Below are 18569 nucleotides of genomic sequence, written 5' to 3'. Positions count from 1 at the left end.
TATGACAGCATTGCAATTCCAGCTTGTCAACCAGTTCACATACTGCATTCACTGGACTTGTACCTGCTCCACACCCTGCACACAGTCATCCTCGATGATGGGGCCAAGCTGTTCTCTCATTGTTCCTTCGTACCGCGTTCTTAGGCTGTACTTCTAACTGGTGTTTAGGCTGGTATCATGCTATACTTACCTTTGTAATGATTCAGAGCTATTTTAAGAGCACAAGTTTAATTCAGACGCCAAGCGAAATAGGTTTGCATCGTATTTCCCATTATGGGACATCCTGCTTGCTGTTCCAGGGTGTCTCATGGCTATTAATGACCTATGCCTCAAAGTACATTGCAGATACTAATAGCCATACCTTGATCCCTTTAAATGGCTCTGTCCCCAGAGGTGATGTTAGCGATCTTACTGCCTTGATAGTAATTTTCCCAGAATGAATATGCAGCATGATAGGACTCCTAAGCAGCAGTAAGCCTCACAGAACTTATTACAGACCTTTTTCTACCAGTGCTCCTTTGAATTGCAAAGTTATTACTAGTTTCACTTTTTCTGCTGCTCCCTGTAACCCCTACCCTGCAGTAGGTTTACAATACAGGTTTAATTTTGTCTAATTTCTTCACCTTACCTAATTCAATTTTAAGATTAAAAAAATTAATATAAAAAAACCTGCAGAGAAACAGAATTGCCCCTTCAGAGCCCAGGAGCTTCAGAGAAGGCAGCTTTTATCTTGCCAGTGGCAAGGCCACAACTGCAACAGAGGAATGAGACAGACAATAAATGTGCAGACAGGGAGGTGAGCAGAGACCCTGCAATCCTGTTCAGGTGGCACACACCACCACAGGTTTCCTTAAAAAAAACCCAAAACAAAGCAAAAGTCTTGTCTACATCAAATATTTCATGCCAACTCTAATGAAGCCAGGATTTTGCCCATCGGGATCAAACTGGACTTGTATCTGTAACCAAAGAGAAGTGGAGGCGCCGATCTACGTGCATGACAGAACAGCCGCGTCTGAACCTGTTGAGGTTTCAAGAACAGAGAATTACAGAAGCAAGCTGTAATAATTGAGATTTTAAGAGACCAGCACAGATGAAGCCATGCAAATGCTGGCGGTGGGGGCCACTTGCAATTATTATGACAATATTATGCCACTCACTATGATTATGCCAATACATTTTCTGAAGAAAAATCCTAAATGGAGAAGGGAGCTTGAGAAGGCACTTGAGCCAGTCTGCCTGAGGCTGGCTCCTTCTGGCCAACAGGAAAATTTATGCCTCTGAAACAGCTTGCATAGGAAGTTCAGATCTTACATTTACCTTAAACTGTCTCCTGAGCGGCACCAAGGCTTAGCAACTTTACTAATAGCAGCAAGCTATTAGCTATTAATAACATTCAGCTGATGGCTGTAGCAATGGTTGCAGCTTGCTTTAAAAAGACAGCCTGTTGGGGGGGGGTTGTTGTGGTTTTTTTTATGTGGTGGTGGTGTTGGCTGTTTTTTTTCAATTTAAGGTGCACAAAAAAGGATAGATGGAGACCAGAAAAGGCAAGGTTGCAGGGAGGAATCATCAAATAGAACAGGAGGCAGGAAAAGAAACACAAGACCAAGAAACAGAGAAAGATGTGTCAAAAGTTCAGAAGGATGAAATGATATGTAGTTCTGCAAGCTGCATTGAAATAAGGGGAGTGGAGGAAAAAGACCCTTCATTAGTAGAAAATACTCATTAAGCATACCAAGTGGAAAAGTTTCCACGTTATGGCTAGTTCAGAACAGACTGGAAACTGTGAAAACAGATACACTGATTGTGTTCAGAGGTCTCCCAAAGATTAATGGGTCCTCTGTTCTTCTGTCTGAGGCCTGCTCGCTGAAAAGTCTCCTGACAAAGGGAGCGCACAGAGTACATGACCTTTTAGGAAATTGCTCTAATGAGTGTAGATCCTGCTTTGATATGTAAATGTTCAGTGGTTTACTGCATATGCTGGGTTGTTTTTGCTTGCCACTGTAACATATTTAAAAATTAAACTTTTGATCAATTAAAAAAATCAAATAATTACTGTAAATTATCACATCTCTTATCCAACATGAATACAGTTTAATGTCTAGAAGAGCAGAGGACGTACTGTCTGCTGCATGTTCTGCTTTTCAAAGGCTTCAATTTATCTTCCATCAGCTCAACCTCATCCACCTACAGAATTCAAACATGCTTCCAGAGTAAACGAGTTCTCGTGCACCACCACCTCCTCCTCTCCAGAGGTACAGAGGATGCTCGCTGATAGGTGTGTCACCTATTCATACCCAACCCAGACAGCAACGAGTGGCTTGAGAGGCTTTGCTCCTGATAACTTCTGCTCTCTCCTTGCTGAGTCTCTCTGCTCATATTCTAAAATATGCTGCATATTTTAGAAAAGCAATTAAAACATCCCTTTCGTTCACATAATTTGTTATTTGGCAACTACTGTTCAAGTACTTTTTGAAGTGTGACATTTTATCATTCCATATCACCATCACTGTAGTGATAAACACTATGGACAGAAAATACAGAGGAAAGTGTTCAGTGAAGATTTTTACTTTCTTTCAATCCCAGTTTCTCCATTTCAGTGGCTCATCTGAGTGTTTCAAGCAGCTATGTTTCTAACCAACCCTGCCCAGTGAGTCACGTATGCGTTAATCCCTGGTAGTCCATGCACAGCTAATGTGTCTCTGAGCCATGTTGGTTCAGAGCTATGCAAACTGACTCACCTTATTTTCCTTTGTCTAACTGAAAAGAAGCAACAAGGTGTATGACAGGATAAACTATTAAATGTTTAATGTGATGTGCACCCATAGAATCCAGCAGAGCTACAGAGGAGCCAAATGCCGGTCATGTGCCTGCTTCTGTACATGCACCATTGCAGAAGGAGCAACACCAACAACGTCACAAGACTGGCACTAAAAATCACTGTGTCTGTGAGACATAGTGGGGGGAGAGAGAGTAGTGCACAGCAGACAAAACTTGAAACAGTGAATCCCAAAAATGCATTTTGAGAACACTTTCCTGAGTGAAGAATGCCATCAACAAGTATTATATATGGCTTTTCTTCTCATTTTCCATCAAGTCTTCTACTGAATCAGCTACAACAGGTAAACTGTGACACCCTTTTCTCTACTCTTGTTCTTCAAATAGGATTCCTTATTTGGTAAAGCCATTGAATCAAGTTAGATTTGCAATCAAATTAAAGAAATGAAAAACAAGGACAAACATTTTTGTGTAAGATTTCAGTGACATTTTACACATACTTTGAAAGGGATTGTCTACAGGAATTTCCCAATCTGTTCCTGCATGCACTCCTGCAATTAGATGTGGTTTCCTGAGACCGAGGCAGTCTCAAGCTCCTTCTGCTTGCATAGCTGCTAATTCTGTGAGAACTTTGTTTTAATGATAGTAAAATATATGTGCAGATACAGTAGCATATGCCAAGTTTGTCAGGGATGGAGCACTCTAGTGGAAAAAAACTGGCAGAGCAACAAGGAACATGGGAGTGGGAACTCAGTGTTTTCCTTGCTATGGAAATGCAACAAGTGCCTGGTTCTTGCACGAACCATAGCAAATCCTTGTGACTTTGGTACCGTGGAGATGAGCCTTACTCGGATGCAAAAGGACAAATAAGGATAACGTGTGAGTTACTGAAATTCTTCTTATACTCCAGCAGCAGCAGGTGGGTTTTATAAGGGTCATGGGGCTTCCAGGCAGAAATGAGAGAAGGGAAGAAAACAAGCTTTCCAAAACTACCCTCCTTCAGTGTTCAGGGGCTTTGCTATACAGACAGGCTCACAGACCCCAGCTGCTGGCCAAGGCGCTGTCATCCATGTGGGTTTGGCTACCTGGTGGCTGCACACCTCAGAGCATCAAACACTTCAGGATGCAGAAAGCAGGTCTTACTCGCTTCCAGGCTGTTCCCTGTTGCTAAGATGACCACAATCTGCACGTTATTTGCCACACCATGAGTAACAGTGCAAAAGTAGTGTTAACAGCTAGCAACTGAAAACATGTAAAGTCGAGGGTGGACCATCCAGATAACACAAAAACCTGCAAAGAAATCTGCCAGGTTTGACATGATTAACCAGACATCCCAGGAAAATGTAACATGTAAAATTTATAGCAAAGTCACCTATTTCTAAGTTGCCATGTGAAAACCATAAACCAGATTCGTTAGCACCTCAGCCTGTTGCACTTTTGATATAAGCAGACCATACCTGAATAACGGTCTATAAAGCCAAAACCAGATGCACAAAACCCCAGAATATCAGGGCCAGGCTAACAATATTAACTTCAGCGATTACTATGCCATTACCACTTCGTTTCTAGAGAGCTCTCCAACATATCTAAATAAGTCTTGACATTGCCTTTCATTATCTGTGACTCAAAAGACAAAATTGATACAGTAAGCCTTAGTTTCCAAGTCTGTTTTAAAAACATAATTCTGTAACAGAACAAAACAGCCAGCATGAAGACACCGAGAATTGTACATAAATTGAAAGACTAAGAGTCTGATGACAGAGTCAGTTGTTCACACAAGTTTTGATATATGCACCATCGTTCACTGCCTCTAGTGATTTAAAACAAACTTCGCAGTTTTGACATTTTCTTCCTAAAAAGGCTCTCACAGAGTTGTCAAACATGCAGTGCAGCCTTCTGCCTCCCTTTTATAACCATCCTTACAGCAAGTCATTTAGCAGAGTTGTGAGCAATGACTATTAAAAAGGTGCCCAAAGACATGGCCCACGTGCAAAAAAATCAATAGACTTTCCCAGTGCCTTCACTGTGCAGAGCCTTTTACGAAGTCAGTGAAGAACACTACACTCTGCTTCACATGATGGTAAATAACCAGAGAGGCAGCAAAAGATTAGGCCTGAGACGTACAGAAAAGACGGGCGCAATTTTAAATCTTACCTTCTGTACGTTGGGTTTGATGCACCGAACAAAGAAAGGATTTGAAGAACTCAGCGTTGCCATTAAAGAATGAAGTGATTCCTAAAACAGGGAGAAAGAAGACAGCACTTCACAAGCTGACTTTTTGTACAAGCAACATACCCCGGCAAAAGCTCTCGCAGTTTAGCATTGCAGACAACATCTAATTGCAACACCTAGTGGTATACACCAGAAATGACCTACCATGTAAGCTCGTGCTTGTGAACATACAGGATCAATACAGGCATGTTCGTTTCTTCCACCAGCCCTTCTGATCAAAACTATCATCACCATTTTACAGTGAACAAGATACATAGATTGATATGAAGAAAACTGTTCAAATTGGAAAGTTGCTGTTTTGGGGATCTTTTGAATGACTGCTTAAAACTTAGGATCTACATTCCCACATTGCTAAACTCGAGCAAGTCAAAAGGAAGGAGGATAAGGGTTCTAAAGTAAAACTGAAATACCCACAAAACCAAGTTTCTTCTTTTCATTTCAACCACCCCATACCCACTCACTTTCCATTTTCCCTGCCATCAGCAGCATTTTGTGCACAGGGAGTTCCTCTCTTCTGTGCAGTCTCAACCTTTCTTGCTAAAAGGACACTGATGATAAATGTAGGTCAACAAGAAGGTAAAAAAAATATTAAAATTTTCTGAAAAGAGTTACTTTAGAATACAGTACACATTGTTTTATCAATACTAGATTTTAAAATGCCCCCCCTCCTGAAATTAACAAAAATTGAGTAAAGGACAGAGTGGTAAAGAAAACACACCTTACTGAAAGATAATGCTAACAGCATTAAGCAGACAGTTTCGCAGCTATTTCGTGTGACAGCTAATTGCATTTAACAATAAAAAGAGAGATTATAAGGTTCAGCTAAAAAAAAACCATAGAAGAAAAGATGGATTTTTTCCTAGTTTTAGAACTCTGAATGACCCAATACACATTAGACTATCAGTTGTCTGAACCTCAGCCTGGAGATGAAAATCACAAAAATCCCTCAAGTCTTTTTATGATTATTACTTTAATTACATATCCGCCCCTTTCCTGCCTGAGCCGTCATTCCATATCTTATTCCAACTTGCCTCATTCTGTATCATTAAGTATGATAAACTATTTAAAACTGAAGTCTTGCGTTTACTTTGCAGACAGAAATGACTGTACAGGAGGGGAGCCCAGGCTCTGAAGAGCCTGAAAGCTAGCAATGATAGTGTTTCACCCCTCAAAGGTGGCACTGCATGCCAGGCAGCGGAGAGAATACAGAGCAGGCTGCCAAGGAGACAGAAAATCCACTTTTTAAAGGAGAAGAAACACTGCGTGTCCTACCATATGTTTTGGAGCAAAACTGCCAATGGCAGTCTGATACAACAAATTCTTGCTTTAATCTGCAAACCAAGGGCTTTCTTGATGATTGAACACGAAGCAATACAGGCAACAGGCAGAGTTGTGGCTGTGCACAGGATCTGGTACAGAGCAAATGGTGAAGTGACAGGGAACATAAATGATAGTTCTTGGTTTGTTTGCCTTTGCCATCCTACAGACCAGGAGGCTGGGGGCAGCAAACATTAAACAGCCGGAAGACACAAAGACAAATATTTTTGTGTAAAGACAAATATTTACGGCTTCAAAAAGTAAAGGCTTCATCTGTATTAAACCTGTGTGAACATTACAACATCTATGGACAACTAAGCCAATTCTCTCAACACAGGCTACTACTTACAGAGATGGAAAAGTTGGTCAGTCTAAACAAAAATGATTTAACCTGTTTTCACATTCATCTGTGGTACAGACAGCCAGATTCTGCACAGTGCTGCACGCCTTTAAGTCACTGTCAGGTGACGAGCTAATCTGAAGTTTGCCCTGCTTTAAGCAATAGGCTGAAACAGATGGTATCTAACCTCAGCTACTCTGCGCGCACCCCCAGGCCCGCATTAGGCAGGCTGTCAAACGAAAAGAAGAGTTAGGCAACCTGTCATGAGAACAGAAATATGAAGGCAAAGTTCTTATCTTCAGCTGAAATTAGATGGTCTAATCCCAGGAAGGCTTTAAAACATGGAAAAAAACACCCAACCTAATTCTTTGGGGATGGCATAATGTGAAGGTCAACCTCGTGTAAAGCAGCCCAGATGGTTAATGGTCAGTTACTGCAGCTTTAGATAAGAGGCAACAATGTTTTGATTTAACGTTTTATCATGCTTTATGTTGTCCAGGAGCCCAGACAGAGAACAGAAGGAACTCTACGTTATGTTCTACCTTGCAAAGTAGGCGCAAAAATATGGTCAATTTTTATATAGTAACATCTTAAAGGTCTATTTTGCACAGGTACACATGACTAAGTGGAAACAGTACCTTCTGCTATCCCAGAGAGCTAGCGAATGGTACCACCTCACCACAACAAGTGGGTATTGTCCAAGATGAACCATGGTAGCACAAAGCAAGCTGTCCAGGGAATATAACATTAGTGTTTTTTAATAAAAGACACTGTGTGTGCCCCAGCATACACTCCTTGCTGTTCTGTTCAACACTTAGCAATAGTCTATTAGGATAAAATCTGCCCTTGAGGGGTTTGAGTCTGCTCCCTTTTTTAAAAAAAATTGAATGAACAGTGCAAATGTATATTAATTCAACAAAATGAAAGACAACTAATCCAGACTTGTTCTCATGCAATTTAGAAAAGGTTTTGTGCCAATCTTTCTCTTTTAAATAATTTTCAGATAGACTTCATGCTAGATTTCAATTTGGTGCCATATTTGATGGGAGGGCTATAGAGCCTCATAAAAAGGTGTTTAATATAAATGCTTTCCAAACTTTAAGTTAAAAAGCAAGGCAACACCTTAATGAGGTATTTATTCAGTACTTTTTTTTCTTAGCACACAGGCACTGCTGTAAGGCTTTGCGTGATTTTGTGGTTGGTTTTAGATTAGAAGGAAAAACCAGGACAAGAGAGACCAGATTCACAGATGAGCTTTAAAATAAGGACAAATCAGCAAGTGGAAGGCAGCAGGAGTTTTGTGCGGATGGTGTGATGTGAAGGTTAGTGTCTGCTTGAAGCTAGCTAGTACAGCCATTCAGTTGATTCGTGAGTGCAGTTTCATAGGAGAGACAGTAATGCTATGATGCTGAAGTTTTGCCTGTTTTAATCTGCAACTGCTCTTTACGGAACAGGGTTCATCTATCACTGATTAGCTACAGAACAGAGACGACACATTAACTAACCTTGAACTGGAGACTGACAGTGGGTTTTCGGTGCTTGCTTCCACATTTAAGAGTGTCTTGATTGTTGCGACTTGAAACATGTTCAAATAGATCATAGATGAAATCAAGACTGAAATGCGAAAGAAAAAGAATATCTCTAAAGTATATCTTAACATACTATGAGGTTTACCACTATGGAATGCAAAGAAAGCACTGTCCCTTAGGAAGCAGCTCCTCCATCCAAAAAATGCTTACTGATTTTCTCCATAATCTTTAATAGATTTTGCCTTTGCAGAATTTATGCAGGGGAAAAAAAAAAACCAAACCAAAGCAAAAAAAAAAACAAAACAAGGAGGTTCTTCCTTCTCCAATCCCAACAAATCATTAGGAAAAAGAAGTGTGAAGTCCTGGAGTCCTTACTGCATTTTACTCCACTCACTCAACCAAAACTCCAGCTGACTGTAAGGGGAACTGTACTTGAACAAAGACTAAAAAACCAGACTTCCAGCTTGTTTCTGGCCGTAACAAAAAATAACCACCCACATGAGCCTCACTTTCAGATACCAGCTGTATATGCTGTTTTCCACTTTATCAGTCAGGTATCCTCCTCTTACCACTTCTACAGAAACACAGACCTTTTAACTTGAGCTCCAGACAGATATTGGTGCAAGAACGAAACCAGGTCCAGCAGCTTTAACTCATTTACTACTTTTACCTACATACTTCAATTGGCAGATGTTATGTCTGATATGTCACGAAACCAGAACAAACACCACAGAGAGGGAAACGCTTATTAAGAGTTTCCCCTGTGCAGAAGGGCTTAAGGGATTTACAAACAAGCAACTCCCACAGCAAGGCAGGGTGACTGGACAGGATGGGTGAAGGCAGCAGCTGAGACAGCAACACCCAGGCTCAGCTTCTTCCTCTTCTGTCACCCCTCTGTGTGTCCTGGAGTCTCAACCATACACCTACAAAAAGGGATGTGGTAGCACTGTGGCTCACAGGGTACCACTGTAAGGATCCTGAGACCTTACACGGCAGAATGACAGAAGGCATGCAGGTACCAAAGACACCCAAGCTTAGACTTTCAGTAACATAAATCTTTATAGAAATTCTCCCTTTGAAGCAATTACTATCTGGCAATTTGCACTGTGGTCGGTCCCTGTCACTAAGCTTTAAACTGAATTAGGGAATGCCAGAAATAAAAGCAAATTGGGCTGTACATGAAGCAAAAAACCCACACGTGCACACTGCCTGTGAGGCACCCTGAAACAGTTAAAAACCATCACCAGCTTTCAGCATCCCTACTCACCACTAAGCAGCAAGTGAGCTCTCTAGCAACCCCCTGGACTGAACAGGGACAAGCTGCTGTACAATGTGGGAAAACCCGACTTTGTGAGAACCAATTACAGTCAGATCTGCTTACAGGCACCTCTGATATTTCTTCTATGCTCATTTTAACTCTGTCAAGGTCTGATGCTATGCAACAGCTAACATACTTACACCCTGGCAGAATCAGGTGATACAAGACCCCTTAACATCACGTCCTAAACAAAAATCGCAGAAACGTACCTGCTTTCACGTAACAAGTTCACGAGATCGTCTCTGAAAGTATCTCTGTTCTTCTCCAAGATCCCCCTGACATCATACTGGACCTAGCAGGAAACAGAGCTGATTCAAACAACAAGCCAAGTAGTCATGCACCTCTCACAAGAGCGGTACTGTAAAAAGCGCTGAGGGAACAGAGTGCTTTAGTTAATTTTGAGCAGCCTCGGGGTAAAATTAAGCTAATGAAAACTCCATTTGGAATAATTTCAGCAAATAAAGAAAAGAAAATTACCTCCCCAGCATAGTGCTTCACTCCAAAGTTGTGAACGGCAACTCTTGGTTTTACATAAAAAGGGTTGTTCTAATTGGAGGGTAAAGAAAAGAGAAAAATATTTGGGGGGGGTCAGGAAGTGGAATGATACAAAGGGTCACATTATCCTCTCAACCCAGACCTAAACAAACCATTGTCTTCCAGTGAACTCCCCCAGAAGATTAGTGCTCCAAAAGCAAACAACCAACTTACAACGCTAATAGGATTTGTTAGTCTGGGCTGCTTCAAATGCAGTAATAACAGATTTATAGTATCTAAAAAGGCATTATACTAAACCTGAACCCATCTGGCAGAACCATGTATTAAAGGTACTTTGAAAAAGAAGGCTCTGTCTTAAACTGGCAGTTATGAAGATTGGTGGATACACTTGTATCCCAGAAATTCTCAGAAATAATTCTAGGATCACAAGTAAAGGTAACACTAATCTGGACAGAGAAAACAGCCACCTTTCAGTAAATGACATCAAAGTGAATACTTCATTAGATCAAGGGGAACTGAAGATCTAAGTAATCTGAGTTACTGCAACTTGTCAGAGCTCTAACTAAGAGCACAATTTGGTTTATTCACCAATATGGAAAACCTTAACTGGACAATAACAAGGATATCTTCTTCCAGGTAACTGACTCAGTCCTGACAGAAAATGACATGGATTGCCATGGAAGCAGGATCACGTCCAAAACAGCCTCTACAGCTATGCACACATATATTTGAACGATGGATTTCTACAGAAGCAAAGAGACCCTCTATAATTTGCACGGAAAACATGAGCAAAACATCACATACAGCATGCTGCCTATTCAACTTCTCCAGCAAGGTGGAGTCAGTAGCTTGAGGAAAATGGCTCTCTTCATTGATAAGCGCCAGCAGCCCCAGTTTCTAGAACAGTAAGATGAGGCAGAAGATGAATTAGTGCACAGATGGACACAGACGCTGTCCCCAGTTTGGAAAAAAACACAAAGTCCTTGAAGTTGTTGTGTGCAGAGAGGTGCAAAACCACCCGTACATGAATAAAACTCCACTCATAGATGACTGCAATCTTACTTTTTTGGCAATGTTCCTTTTGAAACATAAAGTATATGATACGTGGGCAAAATAAAGAAAGAGGAACTACCACAAGAAGCAATAGTTCTCCTGATGTAGGCAGTTTTTAGGTGCATACAATGACATTGCCCCAGAAAATATCCCCAGCATCCAAGATCTCCAATGATCAGGAGTCTCTTAAATCTGAGGAGTTTGTGTAACAGCCTTTCAAAATTTTTTCTTCCATAAAATTATCTACTTAGTTGTTGAACCAATGTAAACTTTTAGTATGCACAGTGCCCAGGGGCACAGCAAAAGATATACAGTTTAACTACACACTGTGTGAAACACAATCTCCCCTTGCTTTGCATATAGCTCTGTGTAATTTCCTTTGATGTTCCCTACTTCTCATAGTAGAAGAGGTGGTAAACAAAGCAAGCTACCCTGCAGTTAATTAATGTGTCCAGCAAGCTTCAGGATGATACTGCCTCTCAGAAAAACACGGTTCTCCAGGTGCACATTTTAATAAGCCACTTCCCCTTGTCCCAGAGCAGCTCCTGACAAACCACACCGTCCTGATTGCACTCACGTCCTGGCAGGTGGATCCCCTGCCCGCTGCCGTCAGTTTCTGTGGTCGTCTAAACTCACACAGCCATACACCCTGCTACAGAGATAAACTCACGCAGCCTGCTTGTACTGCTGGCAGAAGTGAACGTGGATGAAAGGATACATAACTTTGGCTTTGTCATCCAGCCGGAGTTATAATTTCTATGCAGTGAACTCAGACCTCATCTGCCCCTCACTGCTAACGTTCCTACCAGTGACTCTGCAGAAACTTCATGCTCTTTTACGTGTTCCCTTAGTACAAATCAGAACACAAACAAAATTATGGATGAAGCCAAAATTGGCAGGCAACAAATGAAGATTATCCACATCCCATGAAAAGTCATTACAGGAGCAAGACACTGTCATTCTTTCTGCTCCCTCTTTCTACTCTTTTTAATGAGCTCCAAATATTGCTTTTGTATATAATCATACACTTTTAAAAGTTACTACAAGGGAAGATACGTATATTGAGCTTACAATATAATCTATAATACATCCATGCATGAAAATGACCTGATTAAAAGTTCACTATTTAAATATGCAAGATCCACCATTCTCTTCACTTGTTCTTTGTGTTTGCAAGTGTTTTAAAGATATACTACCTCAGAACAAAAACTACAAATAGGTACCAATATCAAACTCTTAATTACCTTTTCAATAAGATCCAAGCACTCTCCATTGTCTGTCCAGTCAATATCCTCCCAAATTAGTCCTTCCCTAAGGAAAATAAGGAGGGTCTTTTTATTGACAACTACGACAAAATTATTTTAAATATAGAAACAGAAGGAGCTGATGTATTTATCTGGCAAATACAGCAAATTCAGCTTGCTTTTAAAAAATACACAGCTCCAGAGAGAGATTTTCAAAGGAAGCTATGGTAGCTGGGAACCCAGATTTCACGTGAATACCGATATTTTCAAAATTCTTTCAAATTTCATCTGTATCTCTTACCTGCTGTATTCCAGTTGCTCCAAGGAAAAGATGTGCTTGTTGAAATACTCCTGAAGCTTTTCATTTGCATAGTTAATATTGAACTGCTCAAAACGGTTTACCTAAAGAGACAAGAAATTTTCAAAAATGCATACACTCCAAGTATTTTACTTTGCAAACAAGGAACTGGTTTAAGTCATAATATGCTTAATAATCAAGTTCCAGTGAAGATGACAAAGATATGTAGAACAAAGAAGCATAAATATCAGACAATTCATTTGAACAAACTTTTGAAACCTACCTCAAAGTTTTCAAATCCAAATATGTCCAAAATTCCAATGGACTTGAAGTCTTCCTTGCTCCTGATTCTGCTGTTGATTTTCTTAATGACCCAAGTGAAACACTGAGAATAAAGTGCCATAGCCATAGAATCTCTGCTGTCTATTGCCTGCATTAAAGAAGGAATACACAATGCATCAGTCACCCCTGTAACTGAGAACTTACCAGACTTTGCTGGTCAGTGCCCTTTGCAGAGCATAAAGCCATGTATAATGCAAGCAGGTTTGTATTCCTATGTACCTTGACAGCAATTGTATTAACAGAGTGTCATGATTTAAGCTTTAACAGTGTCAGTTGTAACAGCTGTACACCTCTGTGGCTTTAAAATTACATTTCAAGGCTAAACCATTCAAAAATTAGGAAATTATAAACTTAAGGTGTGTAGGAAGAAAAGAGAAGGGTAGGAAATAACACCTTCATAGAATCATAGAATGTTAGGGGTTGGAAGGGACCTCTGGGGATCATCGAGTCCAACCCCCCTGGCAGAGCAGGACCAATCTAGGGCAGGTTACAGAGGAACACATCCAGACGGGTCTTGAAAGACTCCAGAGAAGAAGACTCCACAACCTCTCTGGGGTGCTTGTACCAGTGCTCTGTAACCCTTACAGTAAAGAAGTTCTTCCTCATGTTGAGGTTGAACTTCCTGTGCTCTAGCTTGCATCCATTGCCCCTTGTTCTATCGCAGGGCACAAGTGAAAAGACGTTGCCCCTTTCCTCTTGACACCCAGCCCTCATGTATTTATACACATTAATCAGATCCCCTCAGTCTTCTCTTCTCCCGACTAAAAAGCCCCAGGTCTCTCAACCTTTCCTCAAAAGGCAGGTGTTCCAGTCCCTTAATCATCCTCATAGGCCTCCGTTGGACTCTCTCCAGTAGATCTCTGTCCCTTAATTTACCCCTTTCTAAAGGTAAGCAGGCTTGGGGAAGAGTGGCTGGAAAGCTGCCTGGCAGAAAAGGACCTGGGGGTGTTGATCAATGGCCAGATGAATATGAGCCAGCAGTGTGCCCAGGTGGCCAAGAAGGCCAATAGCATCCTGGCTTGTATCAGAAATAGTGTGGCCAGCAGGACTAGGGAAGTGATCGTCCCCCTGTACTCGGCACTGGTGAGGCCGCACCTCGAGTACTGTGTCCAGTTCTGGGCCCCTCACTACAAGAAAGACATTGAGGTGCTGGAGCGAGTCCAAAGAAGGGCAACGAAGCTGGTGAAGGGTCTAGAGAACAAGTCCTATGAGGAGTGTCTGAGGGAACTGGGGTGGTTTAGTCTAGAGAAAAAGAGGCTCAGGGGAGACCTTATTGCTGTCTACAAGGACCTGAAAGGAGGTGTAGCGAGGTGGGTGTCAGTCTCTTCTCCCAACTAACAAGTGATAGGACGAGAGGAAATGGCCTCAAGTTGCACCAGGGGAGGTTTAGGTTGGATATCAGGAAAAATTTCTCCACGGAAAGGGTTATCAAGCAGTGGAACAGCCTGCCCAGGGAAGCAGTGGTGTCACCAACCCTGTGGGTATTTAAAAGACGTGTAAATGTGGTGCTTAGGGACACGGTTTAGTGGTGGACTTGGCAGTGTTAGGTTAACGGTTGGACTCAATGATCTTAAAAGTCCTTTCCAATCAAAACGATTCTATGATTCTGTGACATAATGTTATGCATACCTTTTTCTAATCCCCTTCTTGTAAATAACGAAATTATTTCTGCTGAAAGTTTTCAAAAACACCCACCTGACACAAATGTCCATAATGAAAAATACTGGCCTACATGATTAGAATTTGAAAAAAATGGTAAGTAATCAGGCTTAATAAGAATAACAAGAGCCAAGCTACAAGCCCTGGCCAGAATGACAAGATGGGATCTACAGAGATTTCTAAAAGTCCAATCATATCCTTCCCAAAAAATCTATGTAGTATTTTTGATAGCAACTCTGATGCATGAGCTAAGCTTCTGTTCCTGAGTGACCATGGATTTCCCTGGACTTGAAGACTGAGCCATATATTTAACAGACCCTAAAAACATGTCAAAACTGAGATGCCTTTACCTGTTGTATACTAAGAGGTGTTAAGATTTCTTCTCCCCTGAGTATCATTGACCTCTGTGTCAATGCTTCAGTTAGCTGTGTGGAGTCCAACCCCAGTAGTTCAGCAGATCTACCCAGAGCTGGTAAAAGAAATGAGACAAATACAAATACGTCCTTACATGTATACGGTTAAGAAACTAATATGTTGTTGTATGATTATTATTACTACCACTACCATTTAAGATGCTTCTAAAATGATGGAGATTAGAGATAAAAACAAAGCTAGAAACTCTAGGATATGTTTTTCCTGCTCATGAAAAGGCACAGTATAATAAATATGCACAGCTGAAGGAACACAGTAGTAGAAATTCATCAGAAGTCACAAATATTTATTTTCCTCTTAATGTTACATGTCAAGGATTCAAACAATCTACTGCTTACACAAATATATTTTTCCAGATTCAAACAGTAATTCACTCTTTTCCCACATGAATGCATTTCAGCTTCCTCAGGATGATGAGGATAAAGAAAACCAATGAAATTTTTTTCTTACATGCATACTTTAATTTGCAATTTTGCTATAATGTGGTATATAAAGCAGTACGTAATGCTACTCTTTCATTCCCATATTTGAAGAAACATTTAAAATGCTCACCAGCCCAATCTTTAGACATACCAGCACACACTTTCAGATTTATAATTGAGGTATTGAAAGCTCTTACAAAAGAGACCTTCAGTGGAGATCTCAGTTAAGGAACGTACTTGAGCACTTATGTTTTATCATCTTGAGAATATTTCAAAGAAGGAATTAGATTAAAATGGAATTTCACTACTATTAATGGAATAAATATGTGCCCAAGGCCTTCCCTATTAAGAACTAGCATCCAGCCGCAGACTAATTTGCCTTATCCATCAAAAAAACAAAAGTAACATTTTAATCAACATTTACAGATGCTAAAAAGCAGTAAGACCCTTTCACTGTTTGTCCTTGCTATGGTGTGTACTAGCAACGAATATAGCTTTCACAACCTGAAGAAATATTTAGATTTGGATGCACAGCTTTCTCACCTGTTTTAAAGGACACCTGTGCCCCACCAGCAGTGATGAACTCAACATTTCCTAGATGCAAAATGCCAGCCAGCAGCCTCAAAACTTCTCGCACCTCCTCCTTGCTGAACTGCATCACTTCCATTGCAGTCTGGAATGACATGTGAGCTTTTTCAAGAACATGCACACTGACTCAAAAATGGGGACAAGGACAAACCCACCAACTGTGTTGTCAGGCCTTGGAAAAGCAAGTCAGGACTGACAGAGGGCTGGCAGGAGTTAATTCCTTTGTTTTCACCCCAAATCGAATACACTGTAAGACATGATGGGGACATCTTGAAACATTTAAAGTATCTGTTTGTAAAAAATCTCCTTTTGATGCTGTAAGAATGCTGTAATTTGCTTTCAAATTCTTCATTAAAATTGTACAAATATTGGAATGCCCTACTGAGTCATGCACCAGACACAATTTCACTAATTTGCATTGGTAACTGATAACCTCTTCTGTGCTTTTAGAAAATTTTGCCAACTATCCTTGTAGGTAACAAGGCATGGGGGCGGAAACACAGCAACACGTAATATTTGCTCATCTGTCTTCTCAGTCAAGGAGAACTCAGAGGAGCCCTTCTGCAGCCCATTCTGGGCAAGCCATGAAGGCCAAACACACATCTTACCTGTGTGGTCTGACATCTTACAGCAAAACTGAGCAAGAAAGAGAGATCTATATAAAATGTGTTGAATTTATGAATAACCAATATGGCAATGATCAAGGCTCAACTATGTAAATGAGGAGAACAGCAAATCTCTGCCTAAGAGACATACAAGGAGTATGTAATTGTACACCTCAAAATTACCACAATTTCCCAAATTTGGGTCTAATACGAGCTGGTCTGAGACCAGATCACAGTTCTATACTCTTACAGACTCATCACATTATGGTCACTGCAGGTGTCTAACAGATGACACCTGACACAATTTATCTTTCGTAAATTATCAGTTACAAATGGAAAAGCCTCAGACTTATTGCACAATTAAAAGCAGAGAAGAGATAAAGGTTGAAGGTTTATTTCATATAGAAAACCTTTCACAACAGAGCTCTAAGAAAGGCGGCAGCACTAGTTCATTGCCATGCTCACTGTGCAGTTCCTCCCTGTCTCCTACAAAAAAAGTTCTACTTAAGTAACATTTCCAGAACTTAAACCACATTAAAAATAGGCAAAAGGGATGACTATAATAGGAAAAGACAGGCAAGGGTGAACTGTGGGGTTTCTGTCCGCCTCCCGCTCTGGGAACGCAGCCTGGCAGCCTCAGCCCCTGCTCCAAGCCTGCCCGCAACGCAGGCAGCACGAAAGTGTCACCTGCCAGCTGATTTCATGCTCTGCCTACTCCGGGATCATTAGCACAAATTAAATGTCACGCTAATCAGCCTAAGCCATGTGACTATAATGTAGATAAGTCACCAACTTTTCCAACACTGCCCCTCCTGCCCCCACCATACTAGATGAGGATGTTTTACACTAAAAATAACTAACTGCTGCATCCACTACACATTAATTTGTCAAAGAGATTAACATAGCTAAGCAAAAATAGTTTGGTGAAGGGCATAAAAACCATTATTTTTACTGATTTTTAAAATCTAACACATATCACCTTGGCGATACAGTAAGCAATTAGCAATTATCCTAACAGTCAGTATAGAGTAATTGTTGTAGCTAATTGGTGTGGGTATAAGACATAAAGCCATTCAGAGAAAGACTCCATCAGGACTTGATTTTTAATCTGTATTTACATTTTCTTCAACTCTATTGTGTAAGTTATTCCATACAACTGAATTTCCCAGCTGCAACTTAAAAGAGTCACAGAAGCCCAGGTGCTTCGCTCCCCACATGCTGCACTGCGGAGTCGACCCTGTAGATACTAAATGATCTGGGCAAAGCTTTAGGATGGAAAAACAGTGGAAGCAGACATACCTGTAATATAAAACAATATAGGGAAGCGCAAAGGCATGTAAATGCCTTACTGTCTTCCTAACTGATGTTCTTTTCATTCCAAAATGTAATCATTTCACTAAATTATAGCATACTTTGAAATGATAGAGTAAAAATCAAATATTGGAGGAAAGGTAAACACATGCTCAAAATGACAGTGAAATGTTATGAGAAAATGTTAAGTCCCTGTAAGATTAGTGCCTCAGTGAGAGAGCTGCATGTTCAGGTAAGCACAAGAAGCTTTGTCTCTTGCTCTGTCAATGGGCCCCAGGCACCTGCACCTCCAGCACTTTTAAAGCATAAAGAACTAGGGAAACAACTCACAATGACTTCCTTGAAAGAATCTTTGTCACTGATTGTCTTATCCGCTATACATCCAGACTGATTCAGGTAGTGGTAGTTCTCCGGTACAGATAAGTAAAAAGCATCTAATGAGGAGAGAAAAAGAGGATGAGTGAAAAAAAAAAATCCCAAAAGCACTTCACAAATTACTATGTCAGAGTCAAATAGTTCACAATTCATTTGCTTAGAAATTAAGATGATGCACAAAACAAAGTTTTATATTAAAATCAGATACAGGGTTTTATTTTGCTGGCTTTTGTT

The 18569-nt window shown here is 40.6% G+C and overlaps 1 protein-coding gene across 1 annotated transcript in view; it reads right to left on the bottom strand.

The window, feature by feature from the left end:
* Positions 1 to 18569, bottom strand: part of MYO10 (myosin X) — a 180365-nt gene that overhangs the window by 51213 nt on the left and 110583 nt on the right. Inside the window, exons 9-19 of the mRNA XM_068395900.1 lie at positions 18291 to 18394; positions 16000 to 16129; positions 14953 to 15071; positions 12885 to 13031; positions 12605 to 12705; positions 12304 to 12370; positions 10811 to 10903; positions 9989 to 10057; positions 9721 to 9803; positions 8170 to 8278; positions 4930 to 5010 (exon numbers count right to left, since the gene is read on the bottom strand). Of these exons, the coding sequence (XP_068252001.1) occupies positions 4930 to 5010; positions 8170 to 8278; positions 9721 to 9803; positions 9989 to 10057; positions 10811 to 10903; positions 12304 to 12370; positions 12605 to 12705; positions 12885 to 13031; positions 14953 to 15071; positions 16000 to 16129; positions 18291 to 18394 (1103 nt within the window). The remainder of the gene's footprint in view (positions 1 to 4929; positions 5011 to 8169; positions 8279 to 9720; positions 9804 to 9988; positions 10058 to 10810; positions 10904 to 12303; positions 12371 to 12604; positions 12706 to 12884; positions 13032 to 14952; positions 15072 to 15999; positions 16130 to 18290; positions 18395 to 18569) is intronic.

This window comes from Nyctibius grandis, chromosome 3 (assembly GCF_013368605.1).
Source record: "Nyctibius grandis isolate bNycGra1 chromosome 3, bNycGra1.pri, whole genome shotgun sequence".
NCBI lineage: Eukaryota > Metazoa > Chordata > Aves > Nyctibiiformes > Nyctibiidae > Nyctibius > Nyctibius grandis.
This window is presented reverse-complemented; position numbering and strand designations above follow the sequence as displayed.